The sequence below is a fragment of the Manis pentadactyla genome, chromosome 4, assembly GCF_030020395.1.
Source record: "Manis pentadactyla isolate mManPen7 chromosome 4, mManPen7.hap1, whole genome shotgun sequence".
In the NCBI taxonomy this organism is placed as follows: domain Eukaryota; kingdom Metazoa; phylum Chordata; class Mammalia; order Pholidota; family Manidae; genus Manis; species Manis pentadactyla.
In genome coordinates, this window is record NC_080022.1 from 135,130,257 (window position 1) to 135,157,112 (window position 26,856).

At 47.0% G+C, this 26,856-nt stretch overlaps 1 protein-coding gene across 1 annotated transcript; it reads right to left on the reverse strand.

Moving 5' to 3' along the window:
* Window positions 1-534: 534 nt before the first annotated feature.
* Window positions 535-24,915, reverse strand: PFAS (phosphoribosylformylglycinamidine synthase). The gene is made up of 28 exons (XM_036895862.2): window positions 24,729-24,915; window positions 22,021-22,201; window positions 21,804-21,939; window positions 21,267-21,372; window positions 20,704-20,893; window positions 20,477-20,582; window positions 20,006-20,146; window positions 19,763-19,887; window positions 19,456-19,584; window positions 18,801-18,932; window positions 18,542-18,670; window positions 7,675-7,748; window positions 7,412-7,568; window positions 7,036-7,097; window positions 6,728-6,889; window positions 6,311-6,436; window positions 6,042-6,173; window positions 5,550-5,780; window positions 5,195-5,375; window positions 5,029-5,112; window positions 4,719-4,874; window positions 4,380-4,499; window positions 3,908-4,053; window positions 3,580-3,787; window positions 3,339-3,430; window positions 3,141-3,255; window positions 2,207-2,530; window positions 535-2,113 (listed from the first exon to the last, which is right to left on the reverse strand). Exons 2-28 carry the CDS (start codon window positions 22,160-22,162, stop codon window positions 1,803-1,805), a joined length of 4,017 nt encoding a protein of 1,338 aa, XP_036751757.1. The 5' UTR covers window positions 22,163-22,201; window positions 24,729-24,915; the 3' UTR covers window positions 535-1,802.
* Window positions 24,916-26,856: the final 1,941 nt, after the last annotated feature.

Below are 26,856 nucleotides of genomic sequence, written 5' to 3' on the forward strand. Positions count from 1 at the left end.
GAGGGGTGGAGAACAGCGAGCCTGTAGGCATTTGCTCAAGGGCCTCTGGTAGGGGTGGGGAATTAGGAGCTAGGTCAGGGACCAGAAAGGACAGAGTCGTGTGACTACTGAACAAAAAAAATAGGGTGAAAAGCTGAATGGACTTGATCTTGGCAGTGTCCAAGATGATCCAAACCAGAAACTGGACCATCTACAAAAGCATAAATTTACTTATCACAGCCCATCAGCAGGGTACCTCACATACCACCCTTCCACTTTGGCATCAAGCACTTTGTAAACCTGATGTCTAACCTGTGGTATCATCACCAAAACTGTGCATTTGAGATTTATTAAAATTATATATATATATAAAAGTAAAAAAATTACATCTACATATATATATATATGTATATACATATTTATATACACACACACACATCTATCTATCTATCTTCCCAATACCAAGAAGGAATATTCAAATGCCAAAAATGACCCTTATCAGCCCCATACTGCTCAGGTAGGTCAGTTTACAAAGCAATGAGGAAAGACCTGAAATGTTTTTCTCCATAGCTGTAATTAAAGATGGTTTCACTGCGATTAACCTCTTCCTACGGCGGATCCTCTGCTCCAGGAACAGATGCTCCACTTCTCAGCTTCCCCAGGCCCAGTGCCCTCAGGAATCTGAGATTTCAGTCTACATTCTCAGGGAAACTTCCTTAATGAAAACAAACTGTTTAGGGGGCAAGCTGACTTGAGCTGTACAATAGGACAGTTCATGGGCAAGTGACTTGTATACACACTCCTATGAGGGAAGGAAGCAATGGACAGCGGTCAGCAAGAACTCTCGATGCTACCATCCGGCAGGAAGTGTGACTGCAGGACGGTAGGAAGCAGGTGACACACAAGTGAGCATGGCCTTCTGGCCCTGTCCTTAAGAGCTGTGTGACCTTAGGCAATTTATTTAACCTTAATTCTTCCTTTGGGGAAAAAAAAAAGGTTATCAAGTACCTTGCTGAATTCTTCTGAAAAATAATTTAGATACATATAAAATCCCCAACACACGCTTGGCTCACATACTAACAGCTATTATTTTAAAGTCTATCAGATCATAAATTTCTGGGGTCAGTGACAGTCCTTGGCACTGCAACTGATCACCTTAATGGAATGAAGGAATGAACGAACCAACCAACATTAAAGGCTCAGTGCTGGGGATGAGGGTACTGACCACTTCTGTCAGGAAGAGAGCTGCCAAATTAGACATAAAACTCAGGATAGTGAGTCCAGAGACCAATGCCACGGCAGCCCTCTGATACAGCCAGAGACAGTTCTGCAAACAATTATTCACACTTAGCACACTGCTGCATTTTAGAAGAGGAATCTAGAAAGCTCTTAATCTTTCTCAGATGAGAATGCTGAGGTCCTCACGTGCATGCTTTTATATGCCCCCATTCTCTAAATGTCAATGAGGAAGAGGAGGACATAAAATACCCCTCCAGGCCCAGATGAGTGGCATGAAGTACACTGGGTGAAGTGGGGCAATGGAGCCCCCCCAACACCCTAACTTCCCACTGCAGCCACTCTTCTCTGAACCACATCCTGCTTCCCTGGCCCACAAAGGACAGATGTTAAAGGAGAACTAAAACCAGACCTAACAGCATAAGGCAAAAGCAAGCAGACTAATAAAATTAGCTGAGGTTTTTTGGCATGTGTTCTTTGTCAAAGACACATTTGGAAATAATATGGAGTGCTCTGAAGAAGTAAGAGACAGGGCAGCAGATATCCCAGGCACAAATCATGAGGCTCAGGTAAGCCTCCCTGGCCTCTCAGCAGCCTCCTTCCTGGGTCCACTTTCGGGCATTGATGAAGAGCTGGAGCCAGGGGGAGGTGGTCAGAGTGTCAAATGGAGGGGGTCGCCATGCCCACTGCCAAGGCCTCACAGTCCGCTCAGGGTGAGGCATGAGAGCCAGGTGGCGGCCATCAAGGGAGCAGACGCCAGCCACACCCCCTGGGGACCCGTTGGGATTCAGGGGGTACTGTTCGGTGGGCTTTCCATCATCATCAGCCCAGTGCAGCGGAGCCAAGCCCCGGGCCTCAATCTGAGCTTGAAGTTCCGGAGAAGAAAATGCCATGTAACCTGGGAGGGAAGAAGGGAAGTGAGAGCAAAGCTCCTTCATGCCTTCCATCCACCCCTGCTCTGAGACCCTCCCCTGCCTTCCCAGAGCCTCACCTTCCCCATGAGCACTCCACACGGGCAGCACGGCACCCTCCATCCCTCGCAGCATCAGGGCCGGCCCGGGCCCCACACGCACACTGGCCCAGCGAGATTCGTAACGCCCAGATAGGTTGTGGCGCAGCAGGAGGCCTGGCTGCACTGGCCAGGAGTCATGGCCTATCTCTCCTGCCTCCTCTTTGGGGTTGCCTCCCACCCAGCCCAGCAGAGCCAGCAGTTGGCAGCCATTACACACGCCCAGGCTGAAGGTGTCTGGCCGCTTCCGGAAGCGCCGCAGTTCAGCCCCTGCCTGTGGATGAAAGGTCACAGCAGCCGCCCACCCTAGAAGGAAGCAGGGAAGTTGGGGTGAGACTGGAATGAAGGGGGATCGCTGCTTTCCATCCTGGCATGCACTGTTACCCTTCTCCCCATTTCCACCAGGACTGCCTCTGCCTGAAGAGCTCAGGGCAAATACAAGGGAAGAAATGGGCTTATCTGCTTAAATCAGATGTTGCCAACTCCGAGGCCAGAGATGGCCCATGGTAAGTTCTTTTGAAATGCCAGAAGAGCATTTCTAAAATTTATTATTTGGTTGCCTAACATTTGAAAATAAGATTTCACATAGAACTTTGGATTTTTGTGCTCACTTGAAAAACAGAAAGATCTGGCTCCGCTGAAGCAGCTTTCTAAGAGGACAACCTACTGGAGCTGAGTGGCAGCTGCCCCTTTAGACAGGGCATGTGCCCTCCAGGTTGGCACAGCATTACCCAGCCCACAGCCTCAGTATAGTTACCTGCAGGCCTCTGCTGGCATCTGGCCCAGAATGAATGTATTTACTCCTCCCTGGCCTTTTGGAGGTGAGGCCAATTCTCATTCAAGGGAGAAGGGAGCTACTAAGGCAGCTCTTCAGGAACGGATGGGAATGGGAGTGGACAGAGGCCTACACCCCCACCTTTGGCAGAGCCCAGGACATCTGCGTAGCTGAAGCCACCCACGAAGGCTACACCGCGGAACATGTCCAGCTTGACTGCCCCAGAGTAGAGGTCCTGCATGGTCACATCCCACACCTGGCAGATTGGGGAGAAGGGGAATACATCAGAGGACAAATAGCCCAAGGCCCAGCCCCAGCTCTGCCAGCCACCCTGCTCACCTCAAACCCAGCCAAGTGGAAGGCGTCAGCCATCTCTCGGTCTCCATTACTGCCTTCCTCTCGCAGAATGGCAACTCGGGGGGTGGGACCACCTAGGGGAAGAGTATCTCTGTGCTAGAGGGCTATTTCCCCACCCCAACTGCCCAGAAACCTGGTCCAGGGCAGGTCCCAGTACCAGGCTGGGGGGTCCACCCCCAGGCCCAAGTGCCAGGAAGACAAGTCTCTGCATACATTTCCTCACCAGGCTCGTGGGGCATGGAAGCTTTAGGAAAAGTGGGGGGCAGGCAGTAGCTGGGTCCTGTCCGCTCCCTCAGCCCCCGTTCTTCCTCGACTACACAGTGTGGCTCTGCCTGCAGCCGGTCCAACTGGAAACTCGTCTCCTCCCAGAGGGCTCGTAGTTGCCCAACAGGCTCCTCGAGAACCACAGGCCCGTTCACTGATACCCGTACCTGGAGAGAGAGGCAAATCTCTCAGGGGCCAAGAAAAGGAAATGTTCACCTGGGCACCTCCCAAGGCTGGCAGAGGTGAGCCACAGCCTCCCTGCTGAGCCCTGATCTTCACATCCTCACCATGGCGTGGGGCCCCGCGTCTCCTGTACGGCCCAGCTCCAAGCAGCAGAGGCCAGCATCCCGGTACCGCTTTAGCACTTGGGCCAGGTCTGCCTCCTGCACCTCCAGCACCAGGCCTGGCTCCTCAGCAAATAGCACAGGCAGAGCTGGGAGAGCAATGGGTGTGTCAGGATGACTAGGGTGTTGCCGGGGGCTCACGGGTGGAGTCGGGGGTATGGCTAAGGGAGTGGAGGCAGGGATTAGGAGGGCGGCAGGGTGAAGCTTGGGAGAGCAGGACCAAGGGTGTGGCATCAGGGTCTGCAGGAGGCCGCAGGGGGTTGCACTCAGGAACAGTGGGTAACACCTGGCTTAGTGGTCAGAGAAGGCAACAAGGGACTCCAGAGAAAAGGGATGGGGAAACACTGTTCTTTAATAGGATGGGTTCCGCAGCGGGGGCAGGTATCCCATGCCTGAGTCCTTAGCCTGGGCTCACCGTCAACCCCAGGGGCAGGTATATCCACCTGGATCCCACAATTTCCGGCAAAGGCCATTTCTAGCAGGCAGGTGATGAGACCCCCATCGCTGACGTCATGGCCTGAGCAGAGGACGCGGTCTGGTAGAAGAAAAAAGCTCAGCAATCTCAGGGCGCAAACCTGGTGGCCCCACACCCCCTCCTAGAGAGTCAGTACAGAGTGTGTGCAAGAAAATGTGGACACACTCAGAACCAAAGAGAAGGGCATTTGATCCCTCCTGCCTCACCCTCGCTTGCTCAGCTGGTGAATGCTGGCCAAGTATCAGCCACACGCACCATCTTCTCCAGGGTCTCACTCACCTTTCAGCAGCCCCTGGGTAATGCTGAAGGCATGCACCAAGTTCTCAGGGGAGTCCAGGTTGGGAGGCTGCTCACCAAGCTGGGAGAAGCACTGGGCCAGAGCTGTGCCTCCCAGCCGGTGCTGCCCAGGGCTCAGAGGCACGTAGAGCAGTTGGCCTGGGGAGACAGGGCAGGGGTGAGGGGAGATGGGCAGCTCAGGAGAACCCCTTCCTGCCCTGCTCATGTGCAGGGCCCCAGCCCTCACAAAGCAGGCCCCAAACAGGACCAGGCTCTGAATGCACAATGCAATGAAGAGGCAGAGAACCCACACCTCTTCCTCCAGGATACTTGAGGTCTGGGGTCACAGTGGCTGTAATGTCTGGACAGACAGCATAAGCTGAGATGACCAGAGATCCTACAGAGCAAGGAATAAGAAAATGAGGTTCCAGTCCAGCCCTGATGTTCACGCCCCTTTCCCCATGACCCCCAGACCTTACCAGGAGCCCGCACGGTATCAGAGCCCACCCGGGCAGCCATGCTAAGGGAGTCCTTGCCACCATCCACCGCTACACCCAGAGCTGCCATCACTGCCACCATAGCCTCACAGGCATCGGCCAGAGCCGCACCCTCCCCTGGGAGTTTGGCTGCCCACATCCAATTCCCACTGCATTTCACATCCTAGGAAGCAGAGGAGAATGGACATTAGAGAGGAAGAGTCATGTGGGGAGCCTGGGGGTGGGGGCGGAGGAGCTGGGAGGTCGTGGGCATGAAGGGCAAGAAGGGTAAGTGAATGGTAGATGTGGACGTGTCCCAGAGGCCTGGGGTTCCATGGCAGAAGCTGCAGGGACTTACCTGGAGGTCAGTGACCAGAGCAAACACCAGGTTGGTGAGGGCTTCAGCCACAGCCAGCCGGGCGGCAACCTTGGGGTCCAGCAGGCTCTTGACTGGCTGCTCTCCCAGGGCTGTGGCAGCCCCTACAAGCTCTTGGTGACTCAGTGCCACAACAGCTACATCTGCCAGAGGGGTCTGCAGGGGTCCAACACACTGCTGCTGCGCCACCAGGCCACCCACAGAGCGGTCCACCTGCAGAACCAGGTGCAGTTGGCAAGAGGCCAAGAGGCAGGGATACCAGGGGGATGGGAGGCCTAGCTCACCACAAACATACAGACAAGACTCAGAGGGTGGGCAGTAGGGCACAAGCCACCAGGTGGCTGCCCTGCCCTGATACTTCTCCCTTGGGCCTGGTGAATCCCCACAGCAGTCCCCAAATGTGGGAGGCCAGGGGTGGGTGAGCAGAGAAGGGTGCAGAGGGCTGAAGGGGCAGAAAAAGAGTGCAGGGAGGACCTTGTTAGTGAGGTAGCGCTTGCTGGCCACGGCAGGCAGCCTCAGAACCCGTTCCAGAACCTGGTGCACGCTCAGCTCTGGGGGCAGGGCCAGTGGCTGTAGGACGGGGAGGACCCTTTGGAGGAAGAACTCCTACAACAGAAGACGATGGGCATGAGCACCTGGGGGAGGGCTGGGCTTAGGGGACAAAGCACCTGTAGGGTAAGGGGCGGTCTAAAGAGCTGGGGCAGAGAAGGGAGAAACCCTGCCTCCCCTCCCACCCCACATACCTTCCGAGGCATCTTGCCCAGCACCCAGTCCAGCTCCAGGTCCACAGGGGTTGGGGGTGGCGTCGGGGGGGCATCCCCCTGGCCATTTCTTCCCACGGGACACTCCCGATCATCCACCAGCACTATCTGTGGACCACAGGGACACCCCCCCAGAGGGACTGAGGCTGAACACGAGCAGAGACCACTATTCTAGAGAGCAGGGCAGAGATGTTCTTTCCACTCCATCTGGCTTCCCCCATTGAGTCCCCATCCCCTATGGCCTCCTACATGCTGTTCCCCACAGTGTGTGCCCTCAGCTCCCACCCTCCTCTCATCTCACCTCCTTCCCTTGACAGCTCTCCCTCCCTCCCTCTGGCCATAGCCAGGCAGCTCTAGCCCACCCACAGCACCTGCCACCAACTCCCTGGGCCCACTCACCCTCCCGTCGCCAGTGATGGTGCCCACAAAGCAAGCTGGGCAGCGCTCCCGGGCACTGACGCGCCTCAGGAAGTCCCGGCTGGGGGGCCTCAGGAGAAGGGCATTTGACTCCTGGTACTCGGCCCCCCAGATTTCCAGGGCATTCAGGGTTGGATCCCTGAGCTGCACACCCATGGGGGAGGAGGAAAAGAAGGGTCAGTGAACTCTTCGAAGTCTCAACTTCTTGCTGGGAGTCAGGGGAAGAGGGTTGGGGCCAGCTGGAGCTGGCACAACAGGGAAACAGCCAGGCTTCAGGGGCTCGCACCCACCTGGAAGCGGCTGGTGTAAATGATGGCTCCAGCTGGGTCACTCAGTTCCTTCAGGACATTGCCTGGTAAGAGTTTGTGGAGAGGTGGTGATCTGGCCATGGTCAGCACCAGGCAAACAAAGGGGCAATCCCTGGCCTCCAAAGGAGGCCCTAGTTCTGTGTGTCCCCATGCAGATCACTGCTGCACCCTCACCACCAACCATCCTGTAACAGCAGGCTTCCACGCCCCAACCCTCAGCCTCTCCAGAATGCAGGGGGTCGGGGAAGAACGGGATCCAGAGCTGGGTGATTGGTTGCAGATCCTTGATGCCTTTTCCTAAACCAAGCCTGGCAGGAGACAAGGTAGGCCCATCCCCTGTCCCAACCCCTTCTCTCACCATTGCCACCAGCACCCTGGTCATGGAGGCTACAGATGGGGTTTCCCCTGGGGGCCTCCACACAAGCCCGGATTATACGGTTCATCTTCTGTTCCATCTCTGGGTCTCCCCGTTGTACAGCTCCAAAGTCCAACTCACTGGTGTTGTCTCCCTGCACCTGGGGGGACATATGACAGAGCTCAGCTCAGAGGGGCTGGGAGCTCATACACCACCCACGCATGGAGCCCAACAGTATCACTGAGGCAGCACCAGAGCTGTTTTACCTGCACAGACGAAGCAGCTCCACCCCCAACTCCAATCCTGTAGACAGGACCCCCAACCTTTACAACATCCATGCCTGAAAGCAGGGAAAGTAGAATCAGAATTCTACTGGGGAAGCCAGCAGAAGCAGTGTGAGCACAAAGTGTAGGCATAGAAGCTGCTATTGGGGAGAGCAATGACATTTATAAATGCACCTATTCACTGATTGGGTGAATACATGTGCAGGAATTTTCCTTCAGATTTATTTGCAGAGATACAAAATCACCTATGTACAAAATTAAACACTGCAGCACTCAAAAATTTGTATTACCAAAGCTAGGAAATAATGTAAATGCTAACAATAGAGAACTGATTAAATAAATTATGGCATATCCATATAGTGAAACATTAAGCCATCAAAAAACTGAATTGTAAGTAATATAATAAAGTGATATGATTTTACTGATAGGAAAGATCTCCAAGATATATTGCTAAGTGAAGAAAGCAAGGAACAAATATGCACACCCATTTATAACAGCATCAAAAACAAAAAAAAGTTAGGAATAAATTTAACAGTAGAAATATAAGACTTACACACTGAAAACTATACAACATCTTAGCAGACCTAAACAAACACCAAGAGGTCTCATGTTCATAGATTAAAAGACAACATTGTTACCATTGCAGCATTCCCAAGTTGATCTGCTAAACCAACACAATCCCTATCAAAATATCAGCCACCTTTTTCACAGAAATTGATCAGCTAATCCTAAAATTTATATGGAAATACCAGGGACCTACAGCAGCCAAAATCATCTTAGAAAAGAACAAAATAGGAAGACTCATACTTTCTTCTTTTAAACCTTACTACAAAGCTATAGTAATCAATACCATGTGATATGAGACAGATACAGATCAATGGAGGAGAACTGTAAGTCTATACATGAACCCAAACATTTATGGCTAATTCATTTTTACAAGAGTCCCAAGACAATACAGTGGAGTAAGAACAGTCTTTTCAAAAGTGGTGTTAGGACAAAGAGAGATACACACGTGAAAGAATGAAGCTGAACCGCCTACTTCACACCACATACAAAAATTAATTCAAAATGTATCAGAGACCTAATGTAAGAGCTAAAAGCTGTAACAGTATTACAATAAAACATGAATAAATCTTCGTAACAATGGTTTCTTAGTCATTACACCAAAATCACAAACAACCAAAGAATGGACGAATTGGACTTCATCAAAATTAAAAACATTTGTGCTCCTGAGCACAATGTGAAGAAAGTAAAAAGACAACCCACAGAATGGGAGAAAATCTTTGCAAATTATCTATCTATCTCTAAGGGATCCAGAATATACAAAGAACTCTTACAATGCCACTAAAAAAGACGAATAACTTAATTTGAAAATGGGTAAAGGGGCAGGGGTGGAAGATGGCGGAGTGAGTAGAGCAGCGGAAATCTCCTCCCAAAACAACATATATCTATGAAAATATAACAAAGACAACCCTTCCTAGAATAAAGACCAGAGGACACAGGACAATATCCAGACCACATCCGCACCTGAGAGAACCCAGCGCCTCTCGAAGGGGGTAAGATACAAGCCCCGGCCCGGCGGGAGCCGAGCACCCCTCCCCCCAGCTCCCGGCGGGAGAAGAATAGGCAGAGCGGGAGGGAGACGGAGCCAGGACTGCTGAACACCCAGCCCCAGCCATCCGGGCTAGAGTGCAGGGCCCTCGATACTAGGAAAACAGGGCAGCAAGACCGGTGAGCAGAGGCCTGAGGCTGGCACCGGAGAATAAAGAAAAATGAGTGACCACCTTTTTTTCTAATTAAAAAAAATTTTTTTTTTTTAATTAAAAAAATTTTTTTCTTGTGGTCGTTGTTTTGTTTTGGCGGGTGCTTTTTGGAAGTCTTAAAGGGGCAGGGCGGGACACTTAATCCAGAGGTAGGGAATCCGGGGATCTCTGGGCACCCTAACCCCTGGGCTGCAGGGAGCAGGGAGGCCCCTTACGGAGATAAATAGCCTCCCAGCAGCTCCTGCTCCAACGCGACTCCACCATTTTGGAGCAGCTGCCCGAGCCAGGCCACGCCCACAGCAACAGCGGAGATTAACTCCATAGCAGCCGGGCAGGAAGCAGAAACCCTGTCTGCGCGCAGCTGCCCAGCACAAGCCACTAGAGGTCGCTGTTCTCCCAGGAGAGGAGGGCCACAAACCAACAAGAAAGGAAGTCCTTCCAGCCGTCACTCGTCCCGCTCTGCAAACTATTCCTATCACCATGAAAAGGCAAAGCTACAGGCAGACAAAGATCACAGAGACAACACCAGAGAAGGAGACAGACCTAACCAGTCTTCCTGAAAAAGAATTCAAAATAAGAATCATAAACATGCTGACAGAGATGCAGAGAAATACGCAAGAGAAATGGGATGAAGTCCGGAGGGAGATCACAGATGCCAGAAAGGAGATCGCAGAAATGAAACAAACTCTGGAACGGTTTATAAGCAGAATGGATAGAATGCAAGAGGCCATTGATGGAATTGAAATCAGAGAACAGGAACACATAGAAGCTGACATAGAGAGAGACAAAAGGATCTCCAGGAATGAAACAATATTAAGAGAACCGTGTGACCAATCCAAAAGGAACAATATCCGAATTATAGGGGTCCCAGAAGAAGAAGAGAGAGGAAAAGAGATGGAAAGTATCTTAGAAGAAATATTTGCTGAAAAATTCCCCAAACTGGGGGAGGAAATAATCGAACAGACCACGGAAATACACAGAACCCCCAACAGAAAGGATCCAAGAAGGGCAACACCAAGACACATAATAATTAAAATGGCAAAGATCAAGGACAAGGAAAGATGGCAAAGATCAAGGACAAGGCAGCTAGAGAGAAAAAGGTCACCTATAAAGGGAAACCCATCAGGCTAACATCAGATTTCTCAACAGAAACCCTACAGGCCAGAAGAGAATGGCATGATATATTTAATACAATGAAACAGAAGGGCCTTGAACCAAGGATACTGTATCCAGCACAACTATCATTCAAATATGACAGTGGGATTAAACAATTCCCAGACAAACAAAAGCTGAGGGAATTTGCTTTCCACAAAGCACCTCTACAGAACATCTTACAGGGACTGCTCTAGATGGGAGCACTCCTAGAAAGAGCACAGAACAAAACACCCAACATATGAAGAATTGAGGAGGAGGAACAAGAAGGGAGAGAAGAAAAGAATCTCCAGACACTGTATATAACAGCTTAATAAGCGAGCTAAGTTAGGCAGTAAGATACTAAAGAGGCTAACCTTGAACCTTTGGTAACCACGAATTTAAAGCCTGCAATGGCAATAAGTACATATCTTTCAATAGTCACCCTAAATGTTAATGGGTTGAATGCACCAATCAAAAGACACAGAGTAACAGAATGGATAAAAAAGCAAGACGCATCTATATGCTGCTTACAAGAAACTCACCTCAAACCCAAAGACATGTACAGACTAAAAGTCAAGGGATGGAAAAACATATTTCAAGCAAACAACAGTGAGAAGAAAGCAGGGGTTGCAGTACTAATATCAGACAAAATAGACTTCAAAACAAAGAAAGTAACAAGAGATAAAGAAGGACACTACATAATGATAAAGGGCTCAGTCAAACAAGAGGATATAACCATTCTAAATATATATGCACCCAACACAGGAGCACCAGCATATGTGAAACAAATACTAACAGAACTAAAGGGGGATATAGACTGCAATGCATTCATTCTAGGAGACTTCAACACACCACTCACCCCAAAGGATAGATCCACTGGGCAGAAAATAAGTAAGGTCACGGAAGCACTGAACAACACAGTAGAGCAGATGGACCTAATAGACATCTATAGAACTCTACATCCAAAAGCAACAGGATATACATTCTTCTCAAGTGCACATGGAACATTCTCCAGAATAGACCACATACTAGGCCACAAAAAGAGCCTCAGAAAATTCCAAAAGATTGAAATCCTACCAACCAACTTTTCAGACCACAAAGGCATAAAACTAGAAATAAACTGTACAAAGAAAGCAAAGAGGCTCACAAACACATGGAGGCTTAACAACACGCTCCTAAATAATCAATGGATCAATGACCAAATCAAAATGGAGATCCAGCAATATATGGAAACAAATGACAACAACAACACTAAGCCCCAACTTCTGTGGGACACAGCAAAAGCAGTCTTAAGAGGAAAGTATATAGCAATCCAAGCATATTTAAAAAAGGAAGAGCAATCCCAAATGAATGGTCTAATGTCACAATTATCAAAATTGGAAAAAGAAGAACAGATGAGGCCTAAGGTCAGCAGAAGGAGGGACATAATAAAGATCAGAGAAGAAATAAATAAAATTGAGAAGAATAAAACAATAGCAAAAATCAATGAAACCAAGAGCTGGTTCTTCGAGAAAATAAACAAAATAGATAAGCCTCTAGCCAGACTTATTAAGAAGAAAAGAGAGTCAACACAAATCAACAGTATCAGAAACGAGAAAGGAAAAATCACGACGGACCCCACAGAAATACAAAGAATTATTAGAGAATACTATGAAAACCTATATGCTAACAAGCTGGGAAACCTAGGAGAAATGGACAACTTCCTAGAAAAATGCAACCTTCCAAGATTGACCCAGAAAGAAACAGAAAATCTAAACAGACCAATTACCAGCAACGAAATTGAAGCGGTAATCAAAAAACTACCAAAGAACAAAACCCCCGGGCCAGATGGATTTACCTCGGAATTTTATCAGACATACAGGGAAGACATAATACCCATTCTCCTTAGAGTTTTCCAAAAAATAGAGGAGGAGGGGATACTCCCAAACTCATTCTATGAAGCTAACATCACCCTAATACCAAAACCAGGCAAAGACCCCACCAAAAAAGAAAACTACAGACCAATATCCCTGATGAACGTAGATGCAAAAATACTCAACAAAATATTAGCAAACCGAATTCAAAAATACATCAAAAGGATCATACACCATGACCAAGTGGGATTCATCCCAGGGATGCAAGGATGGTACAACATTCGAAAGTCCATCAACATCATCCACCACATCAACAAAAAGAAAGACAAAAACCACATGATCATCTCCATAGATGCTGAAAAAGCATTTGACAAAGTTCAACATCCATTCATGATAAAAACTCTCACCAAAATGGGAATAGAGGGCAAGTACCTCAACATAATAAAGGCCATCTATGATAAACCCACAGCCAACATTATATTGAACAGCGAGAAGCTGAAAGCATTTCCTCTGAGATCGGGAACTAGACAGGGATGCCCACTCTCCCCACTGTTATTTAACATAGTACTGGAGGTCCTAGCCACGGCAATCAGACAAAATAAAGAAATACAAGGCATCCAGATTGGTAAAGAAGAAGTTAAACTGTCACTATGTGCAGATGACATGATACTGTACATAAAAAACCCTAAAGACTCCACCCCAAAACTACTAGAACTGATATCGGAATACAGCAAAGTTGCAGGATACAAAATCAACACACAGAAATCTGTGGCTTTCCTATATACTAACAATGAACCAACAGAAAGAGAAATCAGGAAAACAACTCCATTCACAATTGCATCAAAAAAAATAAAATACCTAGGAATAAACCTAACCAAAGAAGTGAAAGACTTATACTCTGAAAACTACAAGTCACTCTTAAGAGAAATTAAAGGGGACACTAACAGATGGAAACTCATCCCATGCTCGTGGCTAGGAAGAATTAATATCGTCAAAATGGCCATCCTGCCCAAAGCAATATACAGATTTGATGCAATCCCTATGAAACTACCAGCAACATTCTTCAATGAACTGGAACAAATAATTCAAAAATTCATATGGAAACACCAAAGACCCCGAAATAGCCAAAGCAATCCTGAGAAAGAAGAATAAAGTAGGGGGGATCTCACTCCCCAACTTCAAGCTCTACTATAAAGCCATAGTAATCAAGACAATTTGGTACTGGCACAAGAGCAGAGCCACAGACCAATGGAACAGACTAGAGAATCCAGACATTAACCCAGACATATATGGTCAATTAATATTTGATAAAGGAGCCATGGACATACAATGGCGAAATGACAGTCTCTTCAACAGGTGGTGCTGGCAAAACTGGACAGCTACATGTAGGAGAATGAAACTGGACCATTGTCTAACCCCATATACAAAAGTAAACTCAAAATGGATCAAAGACCTGAATGTAAGTCATGAAAACATTAAACTCTTGGAAGAAAACATAGGCAAAAACCTCTTAGACATAAACAAGAGTGACCTCTTCTTGAACATATCTCCCTGGGCAAGGAAAACAACAGCAAAAATGAGTAAGTGGGACTATATTAAGCTGAAAAGCTTCTGTACAGCAAAAGACACCATCAATAGAACAAAAAGGATCCCTACAGTATGGGAGAATATATTTGAAAATGACACATCCGATAAAGACTTGACGTCCAGAATATATAAAGAGCTCACACGCCTCAACAAACAAAAAACAAATAACCCAATTAAAAAATGGGCAGAGGAACTGAACAGACAGTTCTCCAAAAAAGAAATACAGATGGCCAACAGACACATGAAAAGATGCTCCACATCGCTAATTATCAGAGAAATGCAAATTAAAACTACAATGAGGTATCACCTCACACCAGTAAGGATGGCTGCCATCCAAAAGACAAACAACAACAAATGTTGGCGAGGCTGTGGAGAAAGGGGAACCCTCCTACACTGCTGGTGGGAATGTAAGTTAGTTCAACCATTGTGGAAAGCAGTATGGAGATACATCAAAATGCTCAAAACAGACTTACCATTTGACCCAGGAATTGCACTCCTAGGAATTTACCCTAAGAATGCAGCAATCAAGTATGAGAAAGATCAGTGCACCCCTATGTTTATCGCAGCACTATTTACAATAGCCAAGAATTGGAAGCAACCTAAATGTCCATCGATAGATGAATGGATAAAGAGGATGTGGTATTTATACACAATGGAATACTACTCAGCCATAAGAAAAGGGCAAATCCAATCATTTGCAGCAATATGGATGGAGCCAGAGGGTATTATGCTCAGTGAAACAAGCCAAGCGGAGAAAGAGAAATATCAAATGATTTCACTTATCTGTGGAATATAAGAACAAAGGAAAAACTGAAGGAACAAAACAGCACCAGAATCACAGAACTCAAGAATGGACTAACAGGTACCAAAGGGAAAGGGACTGGGGAGGATGGGTGGATAGGGAGGGATAAGGGGTGGGGGAGTAGGGGGGTATTAAGATTAACATGCATGGGGGGGTAGGAGAAAAGGGAGGGCTGTACAACACAGAGAAGGCAAGTAGTGATTCTACAACATTTTGCTATGCTGATGGACAGTGACTGTAAAGGGGTTTATAGGGGAGACCTGGTATAGGGGAGAGCCTAGTAAACATAATATTCGTCATGTAAGTGTAGATTAGTGATACCAAAAACAAAACAAAACAAAACAAAACAAAAAAAAGAGGGAGGGCAGTTCCTGTGTGGTAACCTCCAATGAGTTCTACACAAGGGTATAAAGGGCATATAAAAGTGTAGGCAAAGGGTCTGTTTGTGTTTATACAGAGGATCAAAGCCTAATTGGGCTACCCCGAAAATGAACTAAGATACGATATGAAAAAGAACTTCCAACATCTGCACTCTCTGGAAGACTCATGCCAGAAGATGATCATCAAAAAACCCCAACAAAGATCCACGCACTGGTACAGCTGTAGATGCACTCATCCCACCAGCTCCTGGACTTGCCATGGGAATGAAGGAGATATCTAAGCTGGCCTGTGCATACAGTAAAACAACAAATTTGACTGGATCTATACTGTTGGAACTCAACCAAGAATTAGGAGAAGTGCAAATTGTAGCGCTCCAAAATCTTACAACTACAGACTATTTACTGTTAAAAGAACATAAGGGATGTGAACATTCCCCAGGAATGGGTTGTTTTAATTTGTCTGATTTCTCTCAGACTGTTCAAGTTCAGTTGGACAATATCCACCATATCATAGATAAGTTTTCACAAATGCCTAAGGTGCCTAACTGGTTTTCTTGGTTTCACTGGAGATGGCTGGTAATTACAGATATGCTTTGGTTATGTAACTATACTCCTATTATGTTAATGTGTGTGCGCAATTTAAGTAGTAGCTTAAAACCTATACATGCTGAAGTTACTCTACAAGAAGATATGTCAAAGAAATAATCAATCTTCCCATGTTTTCTTCCGCCTGCTACTTCTGTAGCTTTTCTTCTTCCTTCCTAATTACAACCCTTAAATAGAATTCGTGCCTCATATCAAATTTACCGAGTATCATAATTCTTCCAAGTGGTAAAGATACCTCAAGACAAATGCTGGGCATAGAAGCTACAGGGCATAAATATGCAAAGAAATAAAAAGCTAACCATTTCAAACAATAAGGCTTCTCTCTCACTTACCAACTTTACATTTCCCTGTATGGCCCCGGAAGATGACTGGTTAGCCAGAGACGGGTAAGATTCCTCAAGGGAGGAACAACCTAAGACAGGCACAGTCGCAGGGGGGCCATCAGGTGAGAAATTGGGGATCAACAGAGGTGAGGCTTAGAACCTCACCCCCCCGTTCTGAGAGAAATCTTCTGCATACGTGGACATTTTATTGCCCTTATCTAGCTTGGATTAACACATAGTCTACAGGCACACACCTGATCATCTACATTTGCTCTCTTACAACACTAAACTATGTTTTCTACCTTTATGTTGTATCTACCTACCACTTCAGCATTTTATTAAAAATAATAATAATAGAGAAATGTGGTATCCACATATAAATCAAGTATAAAAACCAAATGAGTATTCATATTTGAACTGTTTATAGTTCATAATGCATGAGCAAAACCGAAAGTTTCTGTGATGACTGCCCTTGTACTGTTCACTATGTAACTTATTCACTATGTAAGAATTTGTTCTCCATGTAAGAACTTGTTCGTTATGCTTCAGAAGATTGGAGACTGACGAAAATTAGGCTTGGGGTGGATTAATGATTGTGCATTGAGCATTGACTCCCCTATACAGAATTTTATTGTCGTTAACAACCATTTGATCAATAAATATGAGAGATGCCCTCACAAAAAAAAAAAAAAAAGGACAGACTTCCAATGGTAAAATAAATAAGTAACCGGGATGTAATGTATAGCATAAGGAATATAGTCAAGATATTGTAACAGCTTGGTAGGGTGATAGCTGGAACCTAGAATTATGTATATAAATGTTTTATCACTGTGTTGTACACTTGAAACTAATGTAATGTAATACTGTGCGTCAACTACCCTTCAATAAAAAATAATTATCTAATAAAAAAAAAAAAATGGGTAAAGGATCCAAACAGACATTTCTCTAAGAAAGATATACAAATGACCAAGAAGCATAAGAAAAGGTGTTGAACTTCATTAGTCATTAGGGATATGTCAATCAAAACCACAATGATACACTACTTCATACCTACTGTGATGCCTATAATGAAAGAGACAGAGAAACTGCAACCCTCATACACTGCTGGGGGAAATGTAAAACAATGCAGCTCCTTTGGAAAATAGCCTCGCTGATTTTCAAAAAGTTGAACATAGTTACTATGTGGCCCAGCAGTTACACTCCTGGTCATATAGCCTAGAGAAATGAAAACACAACGACAGAGAAAAACTGGCACACAAATGTTTATAGCAACATTATTTCTAATAGCTGAGAAGTAGAAACAACCCAGTCATCTATCAACTGATGAATGGATAAACAAAATGTGATATAGAGCCATAAACAGGAAGGAAGTGTTAATGCATGTTACAATATGGATGAATCTTGAAAATATTTTGCTACCTGAAAGAAGCCAGACACAAAAGGCCACATACTGTATGAGCTCATTGATACGAAGTGTCCAGAAGAGGCAAATCCATAGAGACAGCCAGTAGGTTAGTGGTTGCCTGAGGGTGAGGGAGGGGAGATGGGGAGTGACTGCTAATGAGTACTGGGCAATGAGAATGTTCTGGAATTAGTGCTGACTGACGCACAATCTTGTGAATGTACTAAAGCCCACTGACTTGTACACTTTAAAAGGGGGAACTTCATGGGACATGAATTACATTTCAAAGTAGTTATTAAAAAAAAAGAAGTATACAGATAGGTTGTATGTTTCTTAAAAAGGGACAAATACACATGGAGGTCTGTTTATATGTGCAGGAAATGCCTCTGGTAGGGTATAAAAGTAACTGATTAACATCGTTCATCTCTAGGGAGGGAAACTGGGTGGATGGAGGTCAGGGGAAGGAGAGTTTTCATTGATTAACATCGTTCATCTCTAGGGAGGGAAACTGGGTGGATGGAGGTCAGGGGAAGGAGAGTTTTCATTGCATAACCTTTTTTGCCTACTAAATTCTGAACCAGATGACTGGGTCACCTATTCAATAAATGGGGCTAAACTTTTATCTTGGTTCTATCACAGCACCTACCTAGCATAGTGCCCAGAACATGATGGAGGCTCAATGTTTGCCCAACTGAACCGAACTTGTATATAAAAGCCACACAGCAGGTAATGAATAAACATAGCTGCCCTGACTTAGCAGGGTGGGTCTGTCATGCAGAAGTACACCAGGAAGAACATAGAGGTGACACAGACTGGGACCGCCCCGCTGGCATGAGGCCCTGTCCTGCCTTGAAAACCTGTACTGGAGAGAACAAACATGAGCTGGGAGGTTAAAAACTAACCAGTGAGGTACTGTCTAAGTTCCCCTGCTGTGGCTGCAATGTGCTGGGGAGAAAGATGGCTGGTTCTGGAGAAAGGTGGGGGGTCGGGGGTTCTTACCTGGCTCTGGGGGCTCCTTGCTCACCTGCTCAGCTTCCATGGACCCAATGCCCCCACTAAACATGATGGGCTTGATCCACTCACGCCGCTGGCCATCGGGGAGCAGGAGGCCCAAGGAGCGGGCGAAGCCTAGAGCATGGACATCACAGATAGAGGGGACAGGTTCCTGTCACCCGGCTCTCCAGTGGTCACTGAGTCACACAGCCCACTCCACCTCTGGGACTAGATACCCATTTTCCCCCACACCCCTCAGCCTCACCGGCCAGCACTGGTTCGCCAAACTTGTTGCCATAGTCAGAAGCCCCATTACTGGCCTCAATGGCAACCTCCAGAGGCCGGGCAAAGTTCCCAGGATGCTGGAAACTCGGATCCTCCCAGGGCAGACTATAACCTGGAAGGGAAGGAGAAAGTTGCCTGGACTGTAAAGACAGAAGACTGAGGAGTCAGAGTCCTTCAGGAAGAGTCTAAGCCACCAAGGCCCACCTGCATGGGTGGAGTGTTCCACTTGAATGAATTTCATTTAAGGGAAGTGTAGGGCCTGAACAAGCATTGGTCTTGCTCCCCACTTCCCACACCAGCCTTCTCTGACTCTTCGGATCAGAGTTTGTAAGGCTTTCTAAGAAACTGGACTTGGGGGGCAGGTGGTTGTTATAAGACTGACTCAGTATCATGTTTTCCTGTGGAGTAGATGTTAGTTTATAAAGAAAATCACAGTTCTGCAAAGCCAGTCTGACAACCTGGGTCTCTCCTGGCCTATAGTCCTCGTGACCATGGTCAGTGAAAGGCCAGCTATTCTAGAGTCCTCCCACCCAAGAAAAGAGGGATGACTCTCTGACTTTAAGAGGTAAAAGTGTTCGATGCCTGCCAGGACAAGAATCTGGAAGGGGGGATGGTAGAAAGGAAAGAGATGGAACCTGGGATATGCAGGTTTCCAAAGCAATAGCCAGCAGTGCCCGCCACCACGTGGGCCCCACGGCCTGTGCACTGGACATCCCGGATCCGGCCCCCTGTGCCTGTTGCTGCACCGCTGAAGGGGGCTACTCCTGGAAAGAGAGAGGGGAGAGGTATGAGTACTGAAGAGACAAATCCCACTCTGACTATCCCATCAAAAAAGGACAACAGGCCTACATGACTGCTTTTCCCAGGCCCAGCCCAGTGACTGGGACCTTTGCCCTTCCCTACACTCTGATCTTGCCCATCCCTCCCGGGCACCGAGCTCACCTGTGGGGAAGTTGTGGGTCTCTGCTGTGAAGACCACATGTCTTAGCCCCTGCTGTTGCTGGAAGCAGCTTGGCTGTGTGGGGTCCTTGGGCCGTAGGAATCGGACTTCCTTTCCCTGGATAGCACTGTGGGCACACCATTCTTGAGCTTGCTTCCTTCCTGGGATCTGCACTTAATCCCATCAGGGCCTGGGGCCTCCCCTTCCCTGGCCCTGCAGTCACCCCAACCTAGGGCACAGCCCACCTGCTGTTGTCACAGAACTTGAGGATGTTGTTGGGGCTCGAGGATGCCTGGGTGCTCATGATGGACTCAAACAGCGATTGTGCCAGTTCCTGCCCATCCACGTGGAGTCGGCCCTTGAAGAACCAATGTCGACTGTGCTCGCTGCAAGGGGTGACACAGGGAGGGGAAGACAGGGCAGAAACATGGGGTCATTTCTCAGGCTTTGCCATGTCTTCTCACCAGCATTAACAGCAAGTACAGGTCCGAATACATTCCAAAAAGTCATACTTTTCAAATGTTGTATCATTGTGGATTGTCCAGATTCAAAGTGAAAATAAAAACTAAGATCTGAATGTAGACTACTGGATGGATGGGGAGCCCAGGCTGTCAAAGAGACTCAGACATGCCCTAAGCTGAGAGAGAGCCATGCAGATGAGTCCCTGTACTCTTCCCTTCCAGCCTCCATGGGCTCAGTCATCAGAATGTCCCTACCTATTGGACTGAGCCAAGTCGAAGGCCTCCACAGTGCTGGGGTTCCGCTGCAGCTCAAGGAAGCGCTTGGTGTAGAAATCCAGGTCCCAGGAGTCTAGAGCAAGACCTAGGAAGCAAACCCAGGAAGAGCTGGCTGTGGGACTCAGGCCACCATATCCCAGGTCTCGGCACCATTACTGGCTTATACTGGCTTAGCCTGGACCTTCCTCCCAGGGACCCCTGCTCACCTAGCTCCTGGTTGGCTTTCTCCAGGGCAGGCCGGCCCTCAGCCAGTATGTTGATAGGGCTGTCAAGGGGTCTTGGGATGCACCCAAGGGAGAAGCTCTGGATGGGACGGGGGAAGTGCTGCTCTGTCATCCGGTCATGAAGGGTAGCCAGAGCGATGGTCTCCATCTCAGCTGAAGTGGGGTGGGCAAACTAGGGGCAGAGACACACACAGAGTACAAGGGATGAAGAGTTAAAGAATGAACAAAATAGTACATCCTTAGTCATGCAAGGACAGCCCGCTGCTAATCTATATGGTACTTTTGTTCAGATTATAAACAGATGTCCCCTCCAGCATGAGTCCATATCAGCATGTACAGATCAGTAAGGAGTACACGCTGGATTTCTGTCCCATCCACCTCCTGTCCAGGCGGTCTTAGGCAGTGAACAAACTGCAAACAGGGCAGGCCTAAATCCAGGATCTCCCACCCATTTCTCCCGTTATTTTCCTAGAGTTCAGAACCTAATCTTTCATTTCCAGTTCACTTCCTCCTCCTGATCCCCCACTGATTGCCCACTGCCTCACCGAGAGCAGGTAGCGCCGAGTAGTCTCCACACGATCCACAGCCTCTAGTCCCACAGCCAAGCACACCGACACGATGTTGGTTGATGTGGGGGTGGAGAAGTTCAGCCTGAGTGGGCCAGATAGTTAGGACCTAAGAGCCCAGCCAAGAAGGTGGATCCTGCCATGACTGTCCAGCCAACCTCCTACCTCTACCCACCTCACCATTGGCCTCTAGCCTTAGACCTGACCTGCTTTCAGAGGTCACTCAAATCAAGCCATACCTGTTCTTCTAGCATCAAAATGCTTTAATTTTAACTTCTCAGAATGCAATCTGTTTTACCTCCAGAACATGCCTGGGAGCTGGCTCTGTCTTCAAAGATATCTTCCCAAATTGTGAAGGCATGCACATGACTTTCTAGGCAGGGAGCAGGATGGAAGGAAGGAAAAACAAATCCCCAAGGACCACATGTGGAGGAAGAGGAAGGGGTGGGCACTGTGCCTGGCAGGGATGGTAGGCCTTAGAGCCTGGAACAAGTTGTCCCAGGCTGAGACACTTGCCTGGGCCCGACCTCCAGCAGTAGGTCACTGGAGCTGGGAAGGAGCCAGGACTCCTGAGCAACATCATCCAGTAACAAAGGGCAGCCAAAGAGCCACATCAGCTTCTTCATCTCCTCAGTATTTGGGAGGGACTTCGCTGCAGTGAGACAGGATAAGGTCACCTTGAGACACTGCCCTGGCACTGGGGTACCTCCCCCAAGAGTCCACCTGGCCCAACCTGCCCAGTTGACATTGTAGCACAGCTCAGTCTTGACATCCTGCAGCTCTGGCAGTTTCCCCTGTAGCTTCCTTCGAGTGTGCCCAGAGGCTGCCCCCTCATGGCCAGAGGGACGGACATAGAAGTGAAGAACTGAGGACATCTCTGCAAGTGTCCCTTGCTGGGAAGATGAGTTAGATTCCTAAAAAAAATAACATTAACTATATCCTATCTGTCCAGCCCATTTCAAGCTTCAAAGATAGATGAAGCTTTGGAAGCATTAGGGATAGGTTGGAGGCAAGTAATGGGAGCATTCAGAGAGACAAAGTAACCTGAAAATTTTAAACTTAGAGGTCTCAAATCTCCTATAAAATGTGGTATAGGGGTATACAGGTACATCTTTGACCCATATCCCTGAGCCCCTGCACTTTTCTGGGCTCTAGGCAAGGTCTTAGAAACAGTTATGAATAGGACAACAACCAGTTCTACCCCTATAGAGCTTACATTTTATTGAGGGAGACAGGCAAGTACACCAGACATTTCCAGTCCAGTGTGGTTAAGGACAAAAGACTGTGGACACCAATCTAGCACTTTAGGAGTCACAAAAGACTTCCTGGGAGAAATGGCATCTAAGGGTAAACCTGCAGGAGGTGCTGGATCAGGCCTGGCTGGTGAGGTCAAATGACTTCTCCCAATACTCTTTTACCTTCTGGTTGCTCCTTCATAGTCATGGGTGCTGGCTCCTCCTCTTTTGCTCTACTTCTAAACATTCAGTGTCCTGAGCTCTGTACTTCGTATTTTCCTCTACATGCTCTTCCTGACTTCTTCCAGATAGTGGCTTTAAATACCATCTAGTAGACTAACCAATGAAATTGCCAGCATTTAACCATTTTTGTCCAAAAATGACAATTTCATGATTTATCTGCCAACAGATTGCATAACTTTATTCAACTCTGACTGAAGATTCTATGACTTTATTCAATCCCGGAATCTCCAAGCTAGTACATTCAAATGATTACATGACCTCTCCACATAGATGTCTCATAAACACAGATAGCCTGGTTTTGCCAAAACAGAAATGTGGATTTATTGTGTCTCCAGACCTGCTGTTCTCCCAGTCTTCCCCATTTCAGTAAACACTACCATCATTCAATCAGTTGCTCAAGCCAAAAACACAGGCATCAACCTTAATTCTTCTTTCCTAGAGCCCTCTCAATACCCAATCCATCAGCAATCAATTTCCAAGTATTGGGGAGAAATTCTGTCACATCCTTTCATGTCTGCTACTGTCACTCTAGTTCAGTTCCACCATCACCCACTTGGCCTAATGCACTGGCCTCCCGACCAGTACCCGATTCCTCTCGTGTACCCAACCACAATCCACTTGCCCAATGGCAGCATTAATGAAATCATCACTTCTCAGCACAGATGGTATAACCTTCCAACTCAGTACCCTGTGAAGGCAAATTCTGGTGCGCTAAGACCCCCCACCCGTTAAGATCCAATCACCACCGACCAAATGGTCACCCACCCCTTAAGATCCGATCACCAATGCAGAACACACCCTACCCCTACTCCTTAAAAACGCACTTCCTCACCCTCGAGTTGCTGCTCCCTCTCTCTAGGTGCAGCCATTTTCTCTTTCAGATAATAAAATCTCTTGCGTGGGCCCATGTCTCCTGAGTAGTTCTGGGGTAAGGAGGGTGGTAGTGAGATACCCTTTCACCCTGGCTTACCTGGTCTGGCCACTGCCTACTCCTCCAGCCCTATCTCATGCCACTCTGTGTCACCCACAATGCACCACTACACTGGCTTCTTTTCTATTCCTCCATCTTGCCAAGCTCAGTTCTGGAAGGCATTTTTCTCACCTTGATATTTGCATGGCTAGCTTTTGTTAGTTTTCTGATGAAATTCACTTTCTTCGGAAGGCCTTCCTCGATCTATCGCTCTTAAATAGCCACTATCAGGTGGCCCTATTTTAATTTCCTATTAGTACTTACCACTACCTGACATTTTAACTTATTTTTAGCTCTTCCTTCCTCACTAGAACAAAATCTCCATGTGGGCATGGACTGGAGCTGTTTTACCTTCATTTGATTACCAAGGCTTAGAACAACAGCTGGGCTTCAAAGAGGGAAAAATCTAAAAACTTGATGACTGAATGCAAACTCTTTGTTCTTATCACTCACCAGCCCCTCCTGCCCTTTCAGGACAGGCTTATTTCAGTGAACGACGCTCCTCCAAGGTCAGTCTTGATTCCCTTTCTCCGCGCTCCCCACCACATGCTAATCACCCTTTCTAAAGTCAGGCCCCTCACGTTTTTCCTTGTAATTCCTTCACAGGAATTACCACATTTAAACCACTTGACTTTCGTCTAACATTCCCAGTGAAATAGAAGCTCCAGCAGCGCAGGGACCGGGCTGTCTACAACAGGTATGTATACCCAACCACTAGAATGACAATACAGTAGGCGGTCGACGGATTTTCTATTGGTTGAATGAACTGGGAAAGAAGGACTGAGTACACGTGGGGTCTCCCCTGCCGGGCATGTACGGAATGCGCGAGATCACACGAATGACGCCGTGCACTAAAGCAGACACGCGGGGCTCAACTGGACGCAGCTTGTCATGGCGGGATACTGAGGCAGCCTGCAGCAGGCCTGGGAAGGGTGGCGAAGAGAGCGTGCAGCAAGCACAGGGATAAACTGCAGCACGCAGTAGGATACGCACGTGTAAGCGGTCCTCCCAGATCCGGAGATCCTCGAATTCTGGCGCGCTGTTTACGTCATCCAAGTGCGCCGAGGGCAGAGGCGGAGCCTGAGGTTACCCCGCCCTCTTCCTCCCGTCGGGGGCGGGTCTTCCGCTTTGCTCTGACTTGGATTCTCTAGAGAGGCTTATCCCCTGGTTGGTTTATCTCACAAATCTATGTTGAGGTAAAATTGTGAAAATATGGTCAGTTCCATGGCTCCGCCTCGGTTGTGTCCGTGCAAACTGATGGAGACAGATACTTTGAATGCAGGAAACGGATTAAGAAGAATCCTCCACTCCAAGATTCAGTTTTCTATTTATTTCCCTCCCTCTATTCCTTTGACTTTCTTTCATGAATGGACGAATTTATTTAATTCTTAGCAGAATGGGAGGCATGTTTTTAGTCTGCGCATTCTTGCTAGTTGCAGTAACAATAATAATGATAGAAAACGTTTATTGAGCACCCGTTAAGGCACTTTCAATGATCTCGTTTGTCATAAAAACCGTATTTTACAGATGGGGAAGCTGAGGCTTACTGCAGTGACTTGTTCCATAGTTTTGTAACTCAAACACTTAGCATTTTCCACCTACGTACATTTTTTGGGTACATTTTTAAAAGCCTCATGATACATAAATACATGGTTGTTTTAGTCAGCGTACTATCAGTAAACATGGCACATTCAAAAATTTAATATTGTTATTTACAGAGATAAGGGCAGGATAAGGGAAACCAACAAAATACAGTGGGGCACCTAGAGCCTGAACAGTAGAAAGCAGTTACCAGTAAGCTTGAAGGGAGAGGGGGAGGGAATGATGTCATTAGTTGGGAGAGAGATGGAATCATGAAAGAAGGACCTCCAAGAAAGCAAAAGCTACAAATACAATTTTTTTGTATGGGAGAAAGGGAATAAACACTAAGTTCTCCTCCAGTGCTGCACTGACAGGCAAACTGTGTCTCCCATTAGTCTGAAGCCTGAGAACAAGAAAGCTGGAGGAGAATTCCTGAACAAACACAATACCCAGCACAATTGTTTAACAAGTCAGGCAACACAGAAATGTTCAGACGGAAAAGTCTTAAGCAAATAATCCAATTAAAAAATGGGTAGGGGATCTGAACAGACACTTCTCCAAAGAAGAAATTCAGATGGCCCACAGGCACATGAAAAGATGCTCCACATTGCTAATCATCAGAGAAATGCAAATTAAAACCACGATGAGATATCACCTCACACCAGTTAGGATGGCCATCCAAAAGACAACAAATGTCAAGGATGTGGAGAAAGGGGAACCCTCCTACACTGCTGGTGGGAATGTAAATTAGTTCAACCATTGTGGAAAGCAGTATGGAGGTTCCTCAAAAAACTAAAAATAGAAATACCATTTGACCCAGGAATTCCACTCCTAGGAATTTACCCTAAGAATACAGGAGCCCAGTTTGGAAAAGACATATGCACCCCTATGTTTATTGCAGCACTATTTACAATAGCCAAGAAATGGAAGCAACCTAAGGGTCCATCAGTAGATGAATGGATAAAGATGTGGTACATATACACAATGGAATATTATTCAGCCATAAGAAAACAAATCCTACCATTTGCAACAACATGGATGGAACTAGAGGGTATTATGCTCAGTGAAATAAGCCAGGTGGAGAAAGACAAGTATTAAATGATTTCACTCATCTGTGGAGTATAAGAACAAAGAAAAAACTGAAGAAATAAAACAGTAGCAGACTCACAGAACCCAAGAATGGACTAAAAGTTACCAAAGGGAAAGGGACTGGGGAGGATGGGTGGGAAGGGAGGGATAAGGGGGAAAAAGGGGCCTTACTACACACGTAATGTAGGGGGTTAGGGCATGGGGAAGGCAGTATAGCACAGAGAAGACAAGCAGTGATTCTATGGCCTCTTACTACACTGATGTAGTGACTGTAATGGAGTAGGTGGTGGGGAGTTGATAATGGGGGGAATCTTGTAACCACAATGTTGCTCATGTAATTGTTTATTAATGATACAAAAAAAAGTGAAAGTCTTTATCCTCATTCTTCCCCCATTCCATTATCTTCAGTAGTACTTCACTAAGATTGAGGTAAGGCAAGTAAGGCCCCTAG